Source organism: Epinephelus fuscoguttatus, linkage group LG17 (genome assembly GCF_011397635.1).
Source record: "Epinephelus fuscoguttatus linkage group LG17, E.fuscoguttatus.final_Chr_v1".
NCBI classification, from domain to species: domain Eukaryota; kingdom Metazoa; phylum Chordata; class Actinopteri; order Perciformes; family Serranidae; genus Epinephelus; species Epinephelus fuscoguttatus.
This window is the reverse complement of record NC_064768.1, coordinates 42,168,233-42,188,470: the sequence shown is the minus strand read 5'-3', so window position 1 is coordinate 42,188,470 and position 20,238 is coordinate 42,168,233. Positions and strand designations below refer to the sequence as shown.

The following is a 20,238-nucleotide window of genomic DNA, read 5'->3' as shown; positions in this document are numbered from 1 at the left end:
GGGAGCGAAGTGTAGGGAGTGAAGTGTAGGGAGTGAGGTGTAGGGAGTGAAGTGTAGGGAGTGAGGTGTAGGGAGTGAAGTATAGGCAGTGAAGTGTAGGAAGTGAGGTGTAGGGAGTGAAGTGTAGGGAGTGAGGTGTAGAGAGTGAGGTGTAGGGAGTGAAGTGTGGGGAGTGAGGTGTAGGGAGTGAGGTGTAGGGAGCGAAGTGTGGGGAATGAGGTGTAGGGAGCATGGTGGAGGAAGCGAGGTCTGGAGAGTGAAGTGTAGGGAGTGAAGTGTAGGGAGTGAGGTGTAGGGAGTGAAGTGTAGGAAGTGAGGTGTAGGGAGTGAGGTGTAGGAAGTGAAGTGTAGGGAGTGAAGTGTAGGGAGTGAGGTGTAGGGAGTGAAGTGTAGGAAGTGAGGTGTAGGGAGTGAAGTGTAGGAAGTGAAGTGTAGGGAGTGAGGTGTAGAGAGTGAGGTGTAGGGAGCATGGTGGAGGAAGCGAGGTGTAGGAAGTGAGGTGTAGAGAGTGAAGTGTAGGGAGTGAGGTGTAGGGAGTGAGGTGTAGGGAGCATGGTGGAAGAAGTGAGGTGTAGGAAGTGAGGTGTAGAGAGTGAAGTGTAGGGAGTGAGGTGTAGGGAGCATGGTGGAGGACGCGAGGTGTAGGAAGTGAAGTGTAGGGAGTGAGGTGTAGAGAGTGAGGTGTAGGGAGCATGGTGGAGGAAGTGAAGTGTAGGAAGTGAAGTGTAGGGAGTGAGGTGTAGGGAGCATGGTGGAGGAAGTGAAGTGTAGGAAGTGAAGTGTAGGGAGTGAGGTGTAGAGAGTGAGGTGTAGGGAGCATGGTGGAGGAAGTGAAGTGTAGGAAGTGAAGTGTAGGGAGTGAGGTGCATGGAGTGAAGTGTAGGGAGTGAAGTGTAGAAAGTGAAGTGTAGGGAGCATGATGGAGGAAGTGAAGTGTAGGGAGTGAGGTGTAGGGAGTGAAGTGTAGGGAGTGAAGTGTAGGGAGTGAGGTGTAGGGAGTGAAGTGTAGGGAGTGAAGTGTAGGGAGTGAGGTGTAGGGAGTGAAGTGTAGGGAGTGAAGTGTAGGGAGTGAGGTGTAGGGAGTGAAGTGTAGGGAGTGAAGTGTAGGGAGTGAGGTGTAGGGAGTGAGGTGTAGGGAGTGAAGTGTAGGGAGTGAGGTGTAGGGAGTGAAGTGTAGGGAGTGAAGTGTAGGGAGTGAGGTGTAGGGAGTGAAGTGTAGGGAGTGAGGTGTAGGGAGTGAGGTGTAGGGAGTGAAGTGTAGGGAGTGAAGTGTAGGGAGTGAGGTGTAGGGAGTGAAGTGTAGGGAGTGAGGTGTAGGGAGTGAGGTGTAGGGAGCATGTAGGAAGTGAAGTGTAGGGAAGTGAAGGTGTAGGGAGTGACGTGTAGGGAGTGAAGTGTAGGGAGTGAAGTGTAGAAAGTGAAGTGTAGGGAGCATGATGGAGGAAGTGAAGTGTAGGGAGTGAGGTGTAGGGAGTGAAGTGTAGGGAGTGAGGTGCATGGAGTGAAGTGTAGGGAGTGAAGTGTAGAAAGTGAAGTGTAGGGAGTGAAGTGTAGGGAGTGAGGTGTAGAAAGTGAAGTGTAGGGAGTGAAGTGTAGGGAGTGAGGTGTAGGGAGCATGGTGGAGGAAGCAAGGTGTAGGAAGTGAAGTGTAGGGAATGAAGTGTAGGAAGTGAAGTGTAGGGAGTGAGGTGTAGGGAGTGAGGTGTAGGGAGCATGGTGGAGGAAGCGAGGTGTAGGAAGTGAAGTGTAGGGAGTGAGGTGTAGGGAGCCTGGTGTAGGAAGTGAGGTGTAGGTAGTGATGTGTAGGGAGTGAAGTGTAGGGAGTGAGATGTAGGGAGTGAAGTGTAGGGAGTGAGGTGTAGAGAGTGAGGTGTAGGGAGTGAAGTGTAGGGAGTGAAGTGTAGGGAGTGAGGTGTAGGGAGCATGGTGGAGGAAGCGAGGTGTAGGAAGTGAAGTGTAGGGAGTGAGGTGTAGGGAGCATGGTGGAGGAAGTGAGGTGTAGGAAGTGAAGTGTAGGGAGTGAAGTGTAGGGAGTGAGATGTAGGGAGTGAAGTGTAGGGAGTGAGGTGTAGAGAGTGAGGTGTAGGGAGTGAAGTGTAGGGAGTGAAGTGTAGGGAGTGAGGTGTAGGGAGCATGGTGGAGGAAGCCAGGTGTAGGAAGTGAAGTGTAGGGAATGAAGTGCAGAGAGTGAGATGTAGGGAGTGAAGTGTAGGGAGTGAGGTGTAGAGAGTGAGGTGTAGGGAGTGAAGTGTAGGTCACAGGCGGAGCCATGTTTGCAGCCATATATACACAGACATATATACATAGACATATGTACACAACCATATATACACAGACATATATACACAGACATATATACATAGACATATGTACACAACCATATATACACAGACATATATACATAGACATATGTACACAGACCTACAGTACAGGCCAAAAGTTTGGACACACCTTCTCATTCAATGCGTTTTCTTTATTTTCATGACTATTTACATTGTAGATTCTCACTGAAGGCATCAAAGCTATGAATGAACACATGTGGAGTTATGTACTTAACAAAAAAAGGTGAAATAACTGAAAACATGTTTTATATTCTAGTTTCTTCAAAATAGCCACCCTTTGCTCTGATTACTGCTTTGCACACTCTTGGCATTCTCTCCATGAGCTTCAAGAGGTAGTCACCTGAAATGGTTTCCACTTCACAGGTGTGCCTTATCAGGGTTAATTAGTGGAATTTCTTGCTTTATCAATGGGGTTGGGACCATCAGTTGTGTTGTGCAGAAGTCAGGTTAATACACAGCCGACAGCCCTATTGGACAACTGTTAAAATTCATATTATGGCAAGAACCAATCAGCTAACTAAAGAAAAACGAGTGGCCATCATTACTTTAAGAAATGAAGGTCAGTCAGTCCGGAAAATTGCAAAACCTTTAAATGTGTCCCCAAGTGGAGTCGCAAACCATCAAGCGCTACAACTAAACTGGCACACATGAGGACCGACTCCAGGAAAGGAAGACCAAGAGTCACCTCTGCTTCTGAGGATAAGTTCATCCGAGTCACCAGCCTCAGAAATCGCAAGTTAACAGCAGCTCAGATCAGAGACCAGATGAATGCCACACAGAGTTCTAGCAGCAGACCCATCTCTAGAACAACTGTTAAGAGGAGACTGCGCGAATCAGGCCTTCATGGTCAAATAGCTGCTAGGAAACCACTGCTAAGGAGAGGCAACAAGCAGAAGAGATTTGTTTGGGCCAAGAAACACAAGGAATGGACATTAGACCAGTGGAAATCTGTGCTTTGGTCTGATGAGTCCAAATTTGAGATCTTTGGTTCCAACCGTGTCTTTGTGAGACGCAGAAAAGGTGAACGGATGGATTCCACATGCCTGGTTCCCACTGTGAAGCATGGAGGAGGAGGTGTGATGGTGTGGGGGTGTTTTGCTGGTGACACTGTTGGGGATTTATTCAAAATTGAAGGCACACTGAACCAGCATGGCTACCACAGCATCCTGCAGCGACATGCCATCCCATCCGGTTTGCGCTTAGTTGGACGATCATTTATTTTTCAACAGGACAATGACCCCAAACACACCTCCAGGCTGTGTAAGGGCTATTTGACCAAGAAGGAGAGTGATGGAGTGCTGCGGCAGATGACCTGGCCTCCACAGTCACCGGACCTGAACCCAATCGAGATGGTTTGGGGTGAGCTGGACCGCAGAGTGAAGGCAAAGGGGCCAACAAGTGCTAAACACCTCTGGGAACTCCTTCAAGACTGTTGGAAAACCATTTCAGGTGACTACCTCTTGAAGCTCATGGAGAGAATGCCAAGAGTGTGCAAAGCAGTAATCAGAGCAAAGGGTGGCTATTTTGAAGAAACTAGAATATAAAACATGTTTTCAGTTATTTCACCTTTTTTTGTTAAGTACATAACTCCACATGTGTTCATTCATAGTTTTGATGCCTTCAGTGAGAATCTACAATGTAAATAGTCATGAAAATAAAGAAAACGCATTGAATGAGAAGGTGTGTCCAAACTTTTGGCCTGTACTGTATGTACACAGACCTATATACATAGACATATATACACAGACACATATACATAGACATATATACACAGACACATATACATAGACATATGTACACAGACAAATATACATAGACATATGTACACAGCCATATATACACAGACCTATATACATAGACATATATACACAGACACATATACATAGACATATATACACAGACATATATACATAGCCAGATACACAGACATATATACATAGACATATATACAGACATATATACACAGACATATATAAACATGGACGTATATACACAGACATATGTACACAGACCTATATACATAGACATATATACACAGCCATATATACACAGACATATATACATAGACATATGTACACAACCATATATACACAGACATATATACACAGACATATATACATAGCCAGATACACAGACATATATACACAGACATATATACATAGACATATACACAGACATATATACACAGATATATACACAGACAGACATGTATACACAGACATATAGACATAGCCAGATACACAGACATATATACATAGACATATACACAGACATATATACACACAGACATATATAAACATGGACGTATATACGCAGACAGACATGTATACACAGACATATAGACATAGACATATGTACACATACATATATACATAGACATATGTACACAGACCTATATACATAGACATATATACACAGACACATATACATAGACATATATACATAGACATATATACACAGACACATATACATAGACATATATACATAGACATATATACATAGACATATGTACACAGACCTATATACATAGACATATATACACAGACACATATACATAGACATATATACATAGACATATATACATAGACATATATACACAGACATATATACATAGACATATACACAGACATATATACACAGACATATATAAACATGGACGTATATACACAGACATATGTACACAGACCTATATACATAGACATATATACACAGCCATATATACACAGACATATATACATAGACATATGTACATAGACATATATACATAGACATATATACACAGACATATATACATAGCCAGATACACAGACATATATACACAGACATATATACATAGACATATACACAGACATATATACACAGATATATACACAGACAGACATGTATATCACAGACATATAGACATAGCCAGATACACAGACATATATACATAGACATATACACAGACATATATACACACAGACATATATAAACATGGACGTATATACGCAGACAGACATGTATACACAGACATATATACATAGACATATACACAGACATATATACACAGACATATGTACACAGACCTATATACATAGACATATATACACAGCCATATATACACAGACATATATACATAGACATATGTACATAGACATATATACATAGACATATATACACAGACATATATACATAGCCAGATACACAGACATATATACACAGACATATATACATAGACATATACACAGACATATATACACAGATATATACACAGACAGACATGTATACACAGACATATAGACATAGCCAGATACACAGACATATATACATAGACATATACACAGACATATATACACACAGACATATATAAACATGGACGTATATACGCAGACAGACATGTATACACAGACATATATACATAGACATATACACAGACATATATACACAGACATATATAAACACGGACGTATATACGCAGACAGACATGTATACACAGACATATAGACATAGACATATGTACACATACATATATACATAGACATATATACACAGACACATATACATAGACATATATACATAGACATATGTACACAGACAAATATACATAGACATATGTACACAGCCATATATACACAGACCTATATACACAGACACATATACATAGACATATATACACAGACACATATACATAGACATATATACACAGACATATATACATAGACATATACACAGACATATATACACAGATATATACACAGACAGACATGTATACACAGACATATAGACATAGCCAGATACACAGACATATATACATAGACATATATACACAGACATATATAAACATGGACGTATATACACAGACATATGTACACAGACCTATATACATAGACATATATACACAGCCATATATACACAGACATATATACATAGACATATGTACATAGACATATATACACAGACACATATACATAGACATATATACACAGACATATATACATAGCCAGATACACAGACATATATACACAGACATATATACATAGACATATACACAGACATATATACACAGATATATACACAGACAGACATGTATACACAGACATATAGACATAGCCAGATACACAGACATATATACATAGACATATACACAGACATATATACACAGACATATATAAACATGGACGTATATACACAGACATATATACACAGATATATACACAGACAGACATGTATACACAGACATATAGACATAGACATATGTACACATACATATATACATAGACATATACACAGACATATATACACAGACATATATAAACACGGACGTATATACACAGACAGACATGTATACACAGACATATAGACATAGACATATGTACACATACATATATACATAGACATATGTACACAGTCTCTGTATGGTGTCTGTAAAGATACACAATCGATATCATATGTATAAAATAATGTCACTACATAAATACCCTATGTGTCACACAGTGGCGGCTGCTGGTCTTTCAAGGAGGGGAAGCTCATTTTCGGCCTACATCATAAAATTTGTCCGTTTATTTATATGTAAATTCTACCCTCTGGGGCTGCTGCACGAGGCTAGTGTGACCGCCTGTGAGTGCTTTGGGATGGTGGAGGGGCTCACAGCAGCACCCGCTGCTCGTTGGGGACAGTAACTGCAGAGCGACAGAAGTCAGAGTCTCCAAACACGAGTACAGTCTCCAATAACACCAGAAAAAGATGCTAGATTTGTCGCTAGTCGTTTTTACCAAAGAAAAAGTCACTAAGAGGATTGGAAAAGTCTCCAGATCAACTCGGAACAATGGAATGAAACTTGAAAAACACTCTGGTGGTGGTTTATATTCAAGATCGCTGATTCGCTCATTTCGCTGTCAATCAAAAAGGGATTCAGCCTCAGACAGATCATCCAATCATCATGCAGAAGCCCAGCGTCCAGGCCAGCCGAGGCCAGCCCACTGCCCCACAGACCCCAGAGACGCTGAGCGTCCGATGGGCGGGACAAAACCAAGCATTTATCCAATGACTGTCTAGTTTCGCTGCAGTGGAACAACCCACTCTGTGCTTCCCCACTGAAGTCTTCGGACGCTGAGCTTCCACTGTTTAGTGCACTGTGACGCTACGGGAATGAATGAGAAGAAAGTCGCGTCAGTGTCCTGTGATAAGTAGCTGATTCTGAACAAAAGTTGAACGCGTTCTAGCACATATTTAGTCAATGAAATGTAAACACAACAGTACATATTTGACCACGTATTTTTTGACATTTTAGGGGAAGCTGAGCTTCCCTTGCAGTCTTAGAGCAATCGCCACTGCTGTCACACTAACCAGTGACCTACTAAAAATGCACACTGTTCATAATGTCACCGTTAATTAATATTATTTCTTATTAACCTCAGTTCAAAGGCTTCCAGGTAACGTGAGGCTGAGTGTTTTCTCTCTTGCAAAGATTCTTGTCTTTAGGCCCTCAGAAGGGCCCCCCCTCAGAAATACACGAAGTGGTAGCACCCAATTAAACTGACGTGTTAACACGGCATTTTCTGTCATCTTAAATCTGACGTCTTAAGACGGACGTCGAATTAGACATTTTGGTCCCTTCGGCGTTCCGTAGTAGCAGTCAACGCCACAGTTTGCGTTTACATCTCAAGGCCATAGACATATATACATAGACGCCGCACTAACTGCCTGAGTGCGTCCTCGCCGGCCGCCATCTTGGATGGGTCTCGCTTCGCCTCCACAGTGCATTCACTTCTATTGAGGAAGGAGCTGTATGCACAAGTAAAATACAATAACTCGCTGAATTTTCAACTGATTTTCACGCGGTTTGGTTTGTTACAAACGGCACACATGTAGTTATGATACAGGATGCTTTCGTACATTAAAAATGCGGGATTTCATGCTTTAATACTTCCTGCAGATAGCAACAGCATGTTATTTAGGTCACAACACAGTTATTTTATTCACCTCAACCCCAGAGTGGCTATATATATATATATATATATATATATATATATATATCCTATATAGATAGATATAGATATACACACACACATATATATACTGTTTTAACACAATATACACAATACAAAACATAGTATAGCATATTAATAAATTTATTAATATATTTTAATAAAGAAAAAGCTCTATTGTTGATTGAGTTTATTTCTCACACACACCCACTCTCTTTTATACCCATAGCCATCAGACTTAATAATTCTTTGTTAAATAGATGATCTTACAGACTTCTTTAAAATTTTCTTTTTGGGGATTAGTAAAGTTGTTCTTATTACACTGACTGCTGTGATCCCTCAAAAGTAGTAAAAAACATTTTCAGTATTTACATAAACACTGAAATTAATTTTGGTATTGGTATTATAACTATGAAAATGGGACTGTGGTCAAGATAATTTGAAAAAAGATACAGAAGGATGAGCAGCAGGGGGTATTTGCAGCACAGCTGGTGGAAAAGTGAATATGTGCACAAAGGTGCGCTAGGCAAGGCAAGTTTATTTGTATAGCACAATTCAACACAAGGTAATTCAAAGTGCTTTACAGAGACATTAAAAGCAACAAGACACAATTTAAAACAATAAAAACAGTCGATTGAAAAGGGAAATAAAAATTGAGAATGATAGTGATAATAATAAAATACAGTAACATAAAATAAAAACAGGCTCAATACATTGAACAGTCAGGATAAGAAAAGAAGTAAAATAATAAAAGGCATAAATCAGCAGTGTGTAGTTAAAAAGTACGGGCAGTAGAATACAGCAGAGTACGCTTCAGTAAACAATAGTGTTTTTAACCCTGATTTAAAGGAGCTGACAGTTTGAGGAAACCTCAAATCTACATATTATGCTATACATAATATGCTATACTGTGTTTTGTATTGTGTATATGGTGTTTATACAGTATGTTTATACAGTATATAAATACTGTATATATATATATATATATATATATATATATATATGGGGTTGAGGTGAATAAAATAACTGTGTTGTGACCTAAATAACATGCTGTTGCTATCTGCAGGAAGTATTAAAGCATGAAATCCCGCATTTTTAATGTACGAAAGCATCCTGTATCATAACTACACGTGTGCCGTTTGTAACAAACCAAACCGCGTGAAAATCAGTTGAAAATTCAGCGAGTTATTCTATTTTATTTGTGCATACAGCTCCTTCCTCAATAGAAGTGAATGCACTGTGGAGGCGAAGCGAGACCCATCCAAGATGGCGGCCGGCGAGGACGTCGGCTCCAATTGGCAGTGGCAGTCAATGCGGCGTCTATGTATATATGTCTATGCTCAAGGCTGCGTTAGCAGTCGCAGGAAACAGAAAGTGACGCACTGTGGCCTTCAAAATAAAGTTGATTCATTCATGTTTGAGAAGATGGCGGCCTGCAGAGGAACAGTGGCGTCCTGACAATTTTTATTCAAACCTCTGTTGCCCTGATACCGCCCCCTAATCACTCACACCTAACTGAACGAAACACTTTTCTAAGGAACGCTTTTATTATGAAAAAGCTATCCCGGAAGTATGATGCTACGCTAGCTCTTGGTGTCGAATCTGCGGACATATTCGGTCACTGTCGGTGGATTCAGTCAGCTCTCCGCTCCTCGGTACATTCACCGGTCAGTTTGTGTCCGTTATTGTTACCGGTCTCCTCTTCCTCTCTGTTCCAGCCGGCAGCGGTGATCTTTAAATGGCGGCTGTTTACGGTGAGTGTTCAGGCCCCCGCGGAGCTAAAAGCTAGCTAACGTCAGCTAATCATGCATCAGTTGGTAAACACAGCGTTAACAGGCTAACTGTTAGCATTAGCAGGTAAACAGCTGGAGCGTTTTACCTCCGCGAGACGCTAAACGTCATCAATTACCCTTAGATCAATAGATCATATTTCACATTTAATAGTTACTGACGTCACACCGTCAGTGTGACGTCAGTAACTATTACATTTGGTAAAAAGTCAACAATCGCGTGATTAGCTCTGTTAGCTTGTTAGCTGCCCTGCTAACGCCTGCTATCTTTATTGTGGGTCTCTTTAAATGTCTTAAATTCAGGTTAATAAATATTGGGCTTTAAAAGTCAGTAAATAATCCGAAGGTCTAATTTATCTATGAGGTCTTTATCAAACATTTGATTTCATTTCGTTTTTTTTTTTTGTTTTTGTTTTTGTTTTTTTTTGCCAAAATCAGTCGAACTCTTCTGTGTTAAAGTTTCTGATGTTACAAACCTTTAAACCTACAACTGTTTATTTTACCTGTTGGCAGGTGAACCTGACTCAGCTTAATGACTCTGTTCCTACATGACACCCACCTCTGTTGTACAGGACCACACACATGTTTACATACTGTCCTTTACAATCAGCTGATCAATAAGTTTTAAAATCACAGCTGGTCGTCTGAAGTCCATCAAACACTTCGTCTCAGCGCTGTGACGTCATCATCAGGTCAACAACAAATACCTGACATTAATCAAATGCTAACCTGATGTTAAACTGGTGTTATCCAAACGTTAACCTGGGGTGAACCCCGCCTCTCACCCAGTGACAGCTGGGATAGGCTCCCCGACCCCAAGAGGATAAGTGGTTACAGAAATGAATGAATAACCAAGCGTTAACCTGACGTCCAAATGTTAATGTGATGGTAAACTAACATTAACCTGACGGTATCCAAACATCAGCCTAATGTTAAACGAGCGTTAACGTGATGTTAACTTTACGTTTACCTGACATTAACCCGACATAATCCAAAAATTAACCAAATGTCAACTAAACATAAATATGACATATGTGCACGTGTGTTAACATACACATACTGATTGGTCTGTTTTATCTTTCAGGTTTCAGCAGCCTGGAGCCTTAAAACACTTCCTGTAAGATCACCATGTAGACTGGTGGATGGACAGCTGTGAATCAGAGAGCAGACAGTAGCAGTCTGAAACATTTACAGTCAGAAACTCTAACAGTCAGAATCAGCAACAAACAGAAACAGAAACAGTCAGAATCAGCAACAGTCAAAAACAGAAACAGAGTCATAATCAGAAACAGTCAGAATCAGCAACAGAGTCAGAATCAGCAACAGAGTCAGAATCAGCAACAGTCAGAATCAGCAACAGTCAGAGACAGTAACTGGTCATAAACAGTCAGTAACCAGTCTCACAGTGTCAGGGTGGCTCTGGTGTCGTCCTGGTGGAGGAGCAGGCTGATGGAGAGCGACTGTCGGATCCCTGTGGCATGTTGTAGGCCTCGAGTACTTGTTCTCCACGCTCTGTTCTGGGGCCTCGTCTCCCTCAGGTCAGTCAGTACGCTGAGATCATAGGTCAGTCTGCACGCTGAGGTCATAGGACTGTCTGTACGCTGAGGTCAGAGGTCAGTCTGCACACTGAGGTCAGAGGTCAGTCTGCACACTGAGGTCAGAGGTCAGTCTGTATGCTGAGGTCAGAGGTCAGTCTCTAAGCTGAGGTCATAGGTCAGTCTGTACGCTGAGGTCAGAGGTCAGTCTGCACACTGAGATCATAGATCAGTCTGCACGCCGAGGTCAGAGGTCAGTCTGTACGCTGAGGTCATAGGACTGTCTGTACGCTGAGGTCAGAGGTCAGTCTGCACACTGAGGTCAGAGGTCAGTCTGTATGCTGAGGTCAGAGGTCAGTCTGTATGCTGAGGTCAGAGGTCAGTCTCTAAGCTGAGGTCATAGGTCAGTCTGTACGCTGAGGTCAGAGGTCAGTCTGTATGCTGAGGTCAGAGGTCAGTCTGTATGCTGAGGTCATAGGTCAGTCTGTACGCTGAGGTCATAGGTCAGTCTGTATGCTGAGGTCAGAGGTCAGTCTGTACGCTGAGGTCAGAGGTCAGTCTGTATGCTGAGGTCAGAGGTCAGTCTGTATGCTGAGGTCATAGGTCAGTCTCTAAGCTGAGGTCATAGGTCAGTCTGTACGCTGAGGTCAGAGGTCAGTCTGTATGCTGAGGTCATAGGTCAGTCTGTATGCTGAGGTCATAGGTCAGTCTCTAAGCTGAGGTCATAGGTCAGTCTGTATGCTGAGGTCAGAGGTCAGTCTGTACGCTGAGGTCATAGGTCAGTCTGTATGCTGAGGTCAGAGGTCAGTCTGTATGCTGAGGTCAGAGGTCAGTCTGTATGCTGAGGTCATAGGTCAGTCTGTACGCTGAGGTCATAGGTCAGTCTGTATGCTGAGGTCAGAGGTCAGTCTGTACGCTGAGGTCAGAGGTCAGTCTGTATGCTGAGGTCAGAGGTCAGTCTGTACGCTGAGGTCAGAGGTCAGTCTGATGTTTGACGTGTTGATGTGTTGTGTTTCAGGGTGTTTGGCGCCGCCCTGCTGAGCGAAGAAAAAACTACAGGTACTAACTGATCAGCAGCAAGCACTACAGGGGAAAATAAAAAGTTAATTTAACGTTTGACCTTCCTCTTCTTCCCTTGCAGCAGTGAAACAGGTGGTCGCCCCCTGCTGGCTGCTGGAGGAGTTTGTGGTGACGGTGGAGTGTTCACCATGTAACGCCTTCCAGACCGTAAGGATGATTAAAGACCCACTGGGGGTTGTTTTGTAAATGTTAACGGTGTTGTTACCATGACAACCGCAGCGGTTCTGATGTTGTTTTCGTGTTTCAGAGGTCGTGGTCATCGTGCACGCTGACGGGATACGTGGAGAGAGTCAACTGCACCAAAACCAACAGAGATGAGTACAAGAGGTCAGAATTTACTTCACTTTAATGAATTGATGTACTGCACTTTACTGAGTTTAGTTATCGCACTTTACTGAATTTATTTAGTGCACTTTCCTACGTTTTTTTAACCGCACTTTACTGAGTTTAGTTATCGCACTTTACTGCATTTATTTACCGCACTTTACTGAATTTATTTATTGCGCTTTACTGCATTTATTTACTGCACTTTACTGAGTTTATTTACCACACTTTACTGCGTTTATTTACTGCACTTTACTGAGTTTATTTACTGCACTTAGTGTGTTTATTTACCGCACTTTACTGCATTTATTTACTGCACTTTACTGAATTTATTTACTACACTTTACTGCGTTTATTTACCGCACTTTACTGCTTTTATGTACCACACTTTACTGAGTTTATTTACTGCACTTTACTGCGTTTATTTACTACACTTAGTGCGTTTATTTACTGCACTTTACTGCGTTTATTTACTGCACTTAGTGCGTTTATTTACCGCACTTTACTGCTTTTATGTACCACACTTTACTGAGTTTATTTACTGCACTTTACTGCGTTTATTTACTGCACTTGGTGCGTTTATTTACTGCACTTTACTGCGTTTATTTGCCGCACTTTACTGAGTTTATTTACTGCACTTAGTGCGTTTATTTACCGCACTTTACTGAGTTTATTTACCGCACTTTACTGCGTTTATTTACCGCACTTTACTGCGTTTATTTACCGCACTTTACTGCGTTTATTTACTGCACTTTACTGAGTTTATTTACTGCACTTTACTGAGTTTATTTTCTGCACTTAGTGCGTTTATTTACCGCACTTTACTGCGTTTATTTACCACACTTTACTGCATTTATTTACTGCACTTTACTGCGTTTATTTACTGCACTTTACTGCATTTATTTACTGCACTTTACTGCATTTATTTACTGCACTTTACTGCGTTTATTTACCGCACTTTACTGCATTTATTTACTGCACTTTACTGCGTTTATTTACCGCACTTTACTGCTTTTATGTACCACGCTTTACTGCGTTTATTTACTGCACTTAGTGCGTTTATTTACTGCACTTTACTGCGTTTATTTACCGCACTTTACTGAATTTATTTACTGCACGGTTGTTAACGGTTTTCTTTACTGCCCCGCCTCACTCCTTCCTGTCTAGCTGTCGCTCCGCAGTGATGGAAGAACATCTCTTCTGGAAGTTCGAGGCAGCTATGTTGGCTCTGACGGCCATCTTTGCCATCCTGGTGGTCGTCCGTCAACGCTGGCTCGACCGCCTGGCCTCCGAGAAGGTCCGCCGCCAGATCGAGTCCATCTAGGTAACCAGACGCACCTGGACCCAAACCCAGATCTGGACCTTGTTTTTATCCTGCTGCAGTTTTTTAAGGACTGGATAAGTCGATCCGCACTTGGACATCCATCAGGGATCAGGACTGTTTGCGTCATCCTCAAATTTATTTAATCTAAAACTTTTCTGATTGGTCTGACAAAATGTAGCAGGCGTTAAAATGGACATGGCGTTTGACATTGACGCTGTCCCTGCTGAAGACGATGATGAAAGACAGATCTTGTGTTTTCCCTCTGTATTTTCTTGCTAAATGTTTGATTCAGCAACATACGATCAAATGTTGAAGTGTCTTTGAACGTTACGCCACCTCCTTTCCTCAGATATTTTATGATCAATTTTAGGGTCGGACTGTTAAACATGTTTAATTTTGTTTTTCTGTGAAGTTTTTGACTCAATAAACTGATGAGAAACAGTTTTCAAAAAAATACACAACTGATGAATTTTCATTAAAAACTGACTTTAAAGATGAAATATACATAGTTAAACTATATGTGAACGTAGCTTAGTAGCTACCATAGCATGTTGAAAAACGTCATGGTATAGTGTTGAAAATGTTATGGTATGCATGTCTGTAATATTGAGAAACAGCATAGTATACTATGTTGAAAAAAGTATAGTGTGTCGAAAAACATAGTATAGCATATCGAATAAGTCATAGTGTAGTATGGCGAAAAAAGTCGTACAGTATGTCGAAAAAATGGATACAAATGTCATAGTATTTAGGAAAAAGTCGTGCTGTGTGTCAAATCTCGTACTTCTGTACTTACACTTAATATTTTGAGTGCATAGGTGCGTTCACACTGAGAAGTATGGAAAAGTGCAGTGTACTATGAGTAACCGGATGGTACTCATGTGGACACATCTTGGCTACATAGCGGAAGGGGAGGGACCACTTTTCAAACGGAAATGGCAGCCGAGGACTGCGATCGTGAGCGTTGCTGCATTGTACAAATACGTGTTTTTTGCACTAAGCACCACTGTACTGTTGTCGGGTAAAAGCCAGCAGTATGTTTATTGGGTTAATTTGCAGTCTGTAATGATTTGGTACTGCAAACGATGACGCTAATGCTGGTTTGCTAACTAGCTCATTTGCGGTCATCAATTCCAGTGAGTGCACAACGGCTGTGTTTGTTTTGAGACAGCACTTCCCTGTCGAAATTCGCGCACTACGCCAATAAGTACAAAGTGCACATAGTATACTACATGGAAGTGTACTCACGGACATATGTGATTTCAGACACAGTAATGGTATAGTATGTTGAAAAATGACATAGTATATTATGTTGAAAAAAGTCATTGTGGTATGTCAAAAAATGTCATAGTATAGCATTGAAAAACGGCATAGTATAATATGCAAAAGAAGTAATAATATAGTATGTCAAAAAATTTCATAGTTGATATGTCGAAAATCATTGGAGGTTATGTCAAAAAACGTCATTGTATAGTATGTTGGAAAAGTCATAATACAGTATGTCGAAAAATGTCATGGTATAGTATGTCGAAAAACGTCATGTCGAAAAAAGTCTTAACACGGTATGTCGAAAAAGTCAATACAGTGCGTTGAAAAATGTCATGTCGAAAAAAGTCATAATGCAGTATGTTGAAAAAATGTCATAGTATAGTATGTCGAAAAACGTCATGTTGAAAAAAGTCTTAACACGGTATGTTGAAAAAGCCAATACAGTGTGTTGAAAAACGTCATATGCCGAAAAAAGTCATTTTACAGTGTGGAAAAACATCATAGTATATTATGTCAAAAAAAGTCTTAATACAGTACGTCGAAAAATGTCATAGTATAGTATGTTGAAAAAAGTCTCCATAAAGTATTTCGAAAAACGTCATAATACAGCATGTCCAAAATTGTCATAATATAGTATGTCGAGAAACGCCGTAATACAGTATGTCAAAAAAAGTGATAATACAGTATGTTGAAAAACGTCATAGTATATTATGTCGAAAAAAGTCATAATACACTATGTCCAAAAACGTCATAGTATAGTATGTCGATAAAGTCATACTACAGCATGTCGAGAAATGTCATAGTACAGTATTTTGAAAAAAGTCATAATACAGTATGTCGAAAAACGTCACAGTATAGCATGTCAAAAAAGTCATACTACAGCATTTCGAGAAATGTCATGGTATAGTATTTCGAAAAAAGTCATAATACAGTATGTTGAAAAATGTCATAGTAGTTTATCAAAAACCGTCGTAGTATAGTATGTCGAAAAAAGTCACAGTACAGTATGTCCAAAAACGTCGTAGTATAGTATGTCGATAAAGTCATACCACAGCATGTCAAAAAACGTCATAGTATAGTATTTCGAAAAAAGTCATAATACGGTATGTTGAAAAATGTCATAGTAGTTTATCAAAAACTGTCATAGTATATTATGTCAAAAAATGTCATAGCATAGTATGCCTAAAAACGTCGTAGTATAGTATGTCCAAAAACGTCGTAGTATAGTATGTTGAAAAAAGTCATAATACAGAATGTCCAAAAACGTAGTATAGTATGTCGAAAACCGTTATAGTATGTCGAAAGTCATACTACAGCATGTCGAGAAACGTCATAGTAGTTTATCAAAAAAACGTCATAGTATGGTATGTCGAAAAAGTCATAATACAGTGTCCAAAAAATCATAGTAAAGTATGTTGAAAAAAGTCTTAATAAAGTACGTCCAAAAACGTCATAGTATGTCGAAAAACGTCATAATATAGCATATCCAAAAACGTCATAGTATAGTATGTTGAAAAAAGTCTTACTGAAGTATGTCCAAAAACGTCATAGTATAGTATGTTGAAAAAAGTCATACTACAGCATGTCGAGAAACGTCATAGTATAGTATTTCGAAAAAAAGTCATAATACAGTATGTTGAAAAATGTCATAGTAGTTTATCAAAAACCGTCATAGTATATTATGTCGAAAAACGTCATAATACAGTATGTCCAAAAACGTCGTAGTATAGTATGTCGAAAAACGTCGTAGTATAGTATGTCGAAAAAAGTCATACTACAGCATGTCGAGAAACGTCATAGTAGTTTATCAAAAAACGTCATAGTATGGTATGTCGAAAAAGTCATAATACAGTGTCCAAAAACATCATAGTAAAGTATGTTGAAAAAAGTCTTAATAAAGTACGTCCAAAAACGTCATAGTATGTCGAAAAACAACATAGTATAGTATGTCGAAAAACGTCATAATATAGCATATCCAAAAACATCATAGTATAGTATGTTGAAAAAAGTCTTACTGAAGTATGTCGAAAAACGCCATAGTATATGTCAAAAAACATCATAATACAGCATGTCCAAAAACGTCATAGTATAGTATGTCGAACAAGTCATAATACAGCATGTCCAAAAAAGTCAGTATAGTATGTCGAAAAACGTCATAATACAGCATATCCAAAAACGTCATAGTATAGTATGTTAAAAAAAGTCTTACTGAAGTATGTCGAAAAACGTCATAATACAGCATGTCCAAAAACGTCATAGTATAGTATGTCGAACAAGTCATAATACAGCATATCCAAAAACGTCATAGTATAGTATGTTGAAAAAAGTCTTACTGAAGTATGTCGAAAAACGTCATAATACAGCATGTCCAAAAACGTCATAGTAAAGTATGTTGAAAAAAGTTATGGTATAGTATGTTGAAAAAACTCTTAATAAAGTATGTCCAAAAATGTCATAATATAGTATGTCCAAAAACGTGACAGTAAAGTATGTCCAAAAAAGTTATAGTATGGTATGTCGAAAAACGTCATAATATAGTATGTCCAAAAACGTCATAGTATAGTATGTTGAAAAAGTCATAATGCAGCATGTCCAAAAACATCATAGTATAGTATGTCGAAAAATGTCATAATACAGCATATCGAAAAACGTCATAGTATCTTATGTCGAAAAAAGTCATAATACAGCATTTCAAAAAACGTCATAGTATCGTATGTTGAAAAAAGTCATAATACAGCATTTCGAAAAATGTCATAGTATAGTATGTCGAAAAAAGTCATAAGACACTATGTCGAAAAACGCCATAGTAGTTTATCAAAAAACTTCATAGTATATGTCGAAAAACATCATAATACAGCATGTCCAAAAACGTCATAGTACAGTATGTTGAAAAGTCATAATACAGCATGTCCAAAAACATCATAGTAAAGTATGTTGAAAAAAGACTTAATAAAATATGTCGAAAAAGTCAAAATACAGTAAGTCCAAAAACGTCACAGTATAGTATGTCAAAAAAGTCATAATACAGCATGTTCAAAAACGTCATCGTAAAGTATGTCCAAAAAAGTTATAGTATGGCATGTCGAAAAACGTCGTAATATAATGTCCAAAAATGTCATAGTATAGTATGTCGAAAAAGTCATAATACAGCATATCGAAAAACGTCATAGTATCGTATGTTGAAAAAAGTCATAATACAGCATTTTGAAAAACATCATAGTATCGTATGTTGAAAAATGTCATAGTATAGCATGTTGGAAAAAGTCTTAATAAAGTATGTCCAAAACCTTCATAGTATAGTATGTCGAAAAACGTCATAGTATAGTATGTCGAAAAAAGTCATAAAACACTATGACGAAAAACGCCATAGTAGTTTATCAAAAAACGTCATAGTATAGGATATCGAAATAGTCATAATACAGTTTGTCCAAAAATCTCATAAAAAAAAAAACCATCAGTATAAGCATGTCGTAAAAAGCCATAATACAGTATGTCGAAAAAGTCTTAACACAGTGTGTCGAAAAAAGTCATAAAAATGTCGAAAAAAGTCATAACACAGTATGCTGAAAAACGTCTTATGTCGAAAAAAGTAATAAGACAGTACGTCGAAAAATGTCATAGCATATTATGTCAAAAAGTCACAACAGTACATCAAGAAATTTCATAGTACAGAATGTCGAAAACAGTCATAATCCATGTCAAGAAACGTCATAATACAGCATGTCGAAAAACGTTATATTAGTGTCGTAAAAAGGTTACATGTCGGAAAAAGTAATAAGACAGCATGTCAAAAGACATAATAGTATAGTATGTCAAAAAAGTCATAATTCAGTATGTTGAAAAACGTCATACTAGTGTCGCAAAATGGTCATAATGCAGAAAAAGTAATGAGACAGTATTTCGAAAAACGAAATAGTATAATATGTCGAAAAACGTCATAATACAGTATGTCGAATAACACCAGTACAGTATGTCGAAAAAGGTGATAGTATAGTTTGTCGAAAAATGTCATAATGAAGAATGTTGAAAAACGTCAGTATAGTTTGTCGGAAAATGTCATAATATAGTATGTTGAAAAACATAACAGTATAGTATGTCAGAAAAAGTCATGTCGAAAAATGTCATAATACCGTATGTCAAAAATGTCAGTATAGTATGTCAAAAAAAGTGATAATACAGCATGTCGAAAAACGTCTTATGTCAAAAAAAGTAATAAGACAGTACGTCAAAAAACGTCATAGTATATTATGTTGAAAAAGTCATAAGTTTGTTTGTCAAAAAATGTCATAGTACAGTATGTCGAAAAACGTAATAGTATAGTATATTATGTCGTAAAAAGCCAAAACACAGTACGTTGAAAAAAGTCTTAACACAGTATGTTGAAAAAAGTCGTAAAATATGTCGAAAAATGTCATAATACAGTATGTTGAAAATCGTCTTATGTCGACAAATAGTAATAAGGCAGTACGTCGAAAAACGTCATAGTACATTATGTCAAAAAAGTCACGACAGTACATCAAAAAATGTCATAATACAGAATGTCAAAAAACGTTATAATAGATGTCAAAAAACTTCATAGTACAGTATGTTGAAAAAGTCATAATACGG

General features: G+C 38.8%; 2 protein-coding genes across 51 annotated transcripts in view; one reads left to right on the top strand and one right to left on the bottom strand.

Annotated features, from left to right (window-relative positions):
- Window positions 1-20,238, bottom strand: part of LOC125904867 (uncharacterized) — a 40,793-nt gene that overhangs the window by 3,668 nt on the left and 16,887 nt on the right. The gene's annotated exons all lie outside the window — the stretch shown is intronic.
- Window positions 9,854-14,822, top strand: jtb (jumping translocation breakpoint). 50 transcript variants are annotated; one of them, XR_007451590.1, is made up of 7 exons: window positions 9,861-10,062; window positions 11,183-11,736; window positions 11,987-12,061; window positions 12,162-12,179; window positions 12,255-12,286; window positions 12,387-12,692; window positions 12,775-12,860. XR_007451590.1 is itself a non-coding variant. In XM_049602631.1 (6 exons), exons 2-6 carry the CDS (start codon window positions 11,548-11,550, stop codon window positions 14,359-14,361), a joined length of 453 nt encoding a protein of 150 aa, XP_049458588.1. In that variant the 5' UTR covers window positions 9,877-10,062; window positions 11,183-11,547; the 3' UTR covers window positions 14,362-14,822. The 50 variants fall into 50 exon arrangements, 1 of the variants encoding a protein (XP_049458588.1); XR_007451579.1 differs by lacking the exons at window positions 12,162-12,179; window positions 12,255-12,286 and adding exons at window positions 12,130-12,161; window positions 12,287-12,329 and having other exon boundaries at window positions 9,857-10,062; window positions 11,183-12,079; window positions 12,380-12,692; XR_007451583.1 differs by lacking the exon at window positions 12,162-12,179 and having other exon boundaries at window positions 9,858-10,062; window positions 11,183-12,136; window positions 12,262-12,329; window positions 12,380-12,404; window positions 12,530-12,692.

What these genes read in the sequence shown, in the direction of transcription:
- jtb (XM_049602631.1), top strand. Translation starts at nt 11,548, where the DNA reads ATGGAGAGCGACTGTCGGATCCCTGTGGCATGTTGTAGGCCTCGAGTA. An exon ending in GAGCGAAGAAAAAACTACAG is followed by an intron (nt 12,693 to 12,774) that starts GTACTAACTGAT and finishes CTTCCCTTGCAG; the next exon opens with CAGTGAAACAGGTGGTCGCC. An exon ending in CATGTAACGCCTTCCAGACC is followed by an intron (nt 12,861 to 12,960) that starts GTAAGGATGATT and finishes TTCGTGTTTCAG; the next exon opens with AGGTCGTGGTCATCGTGCAC.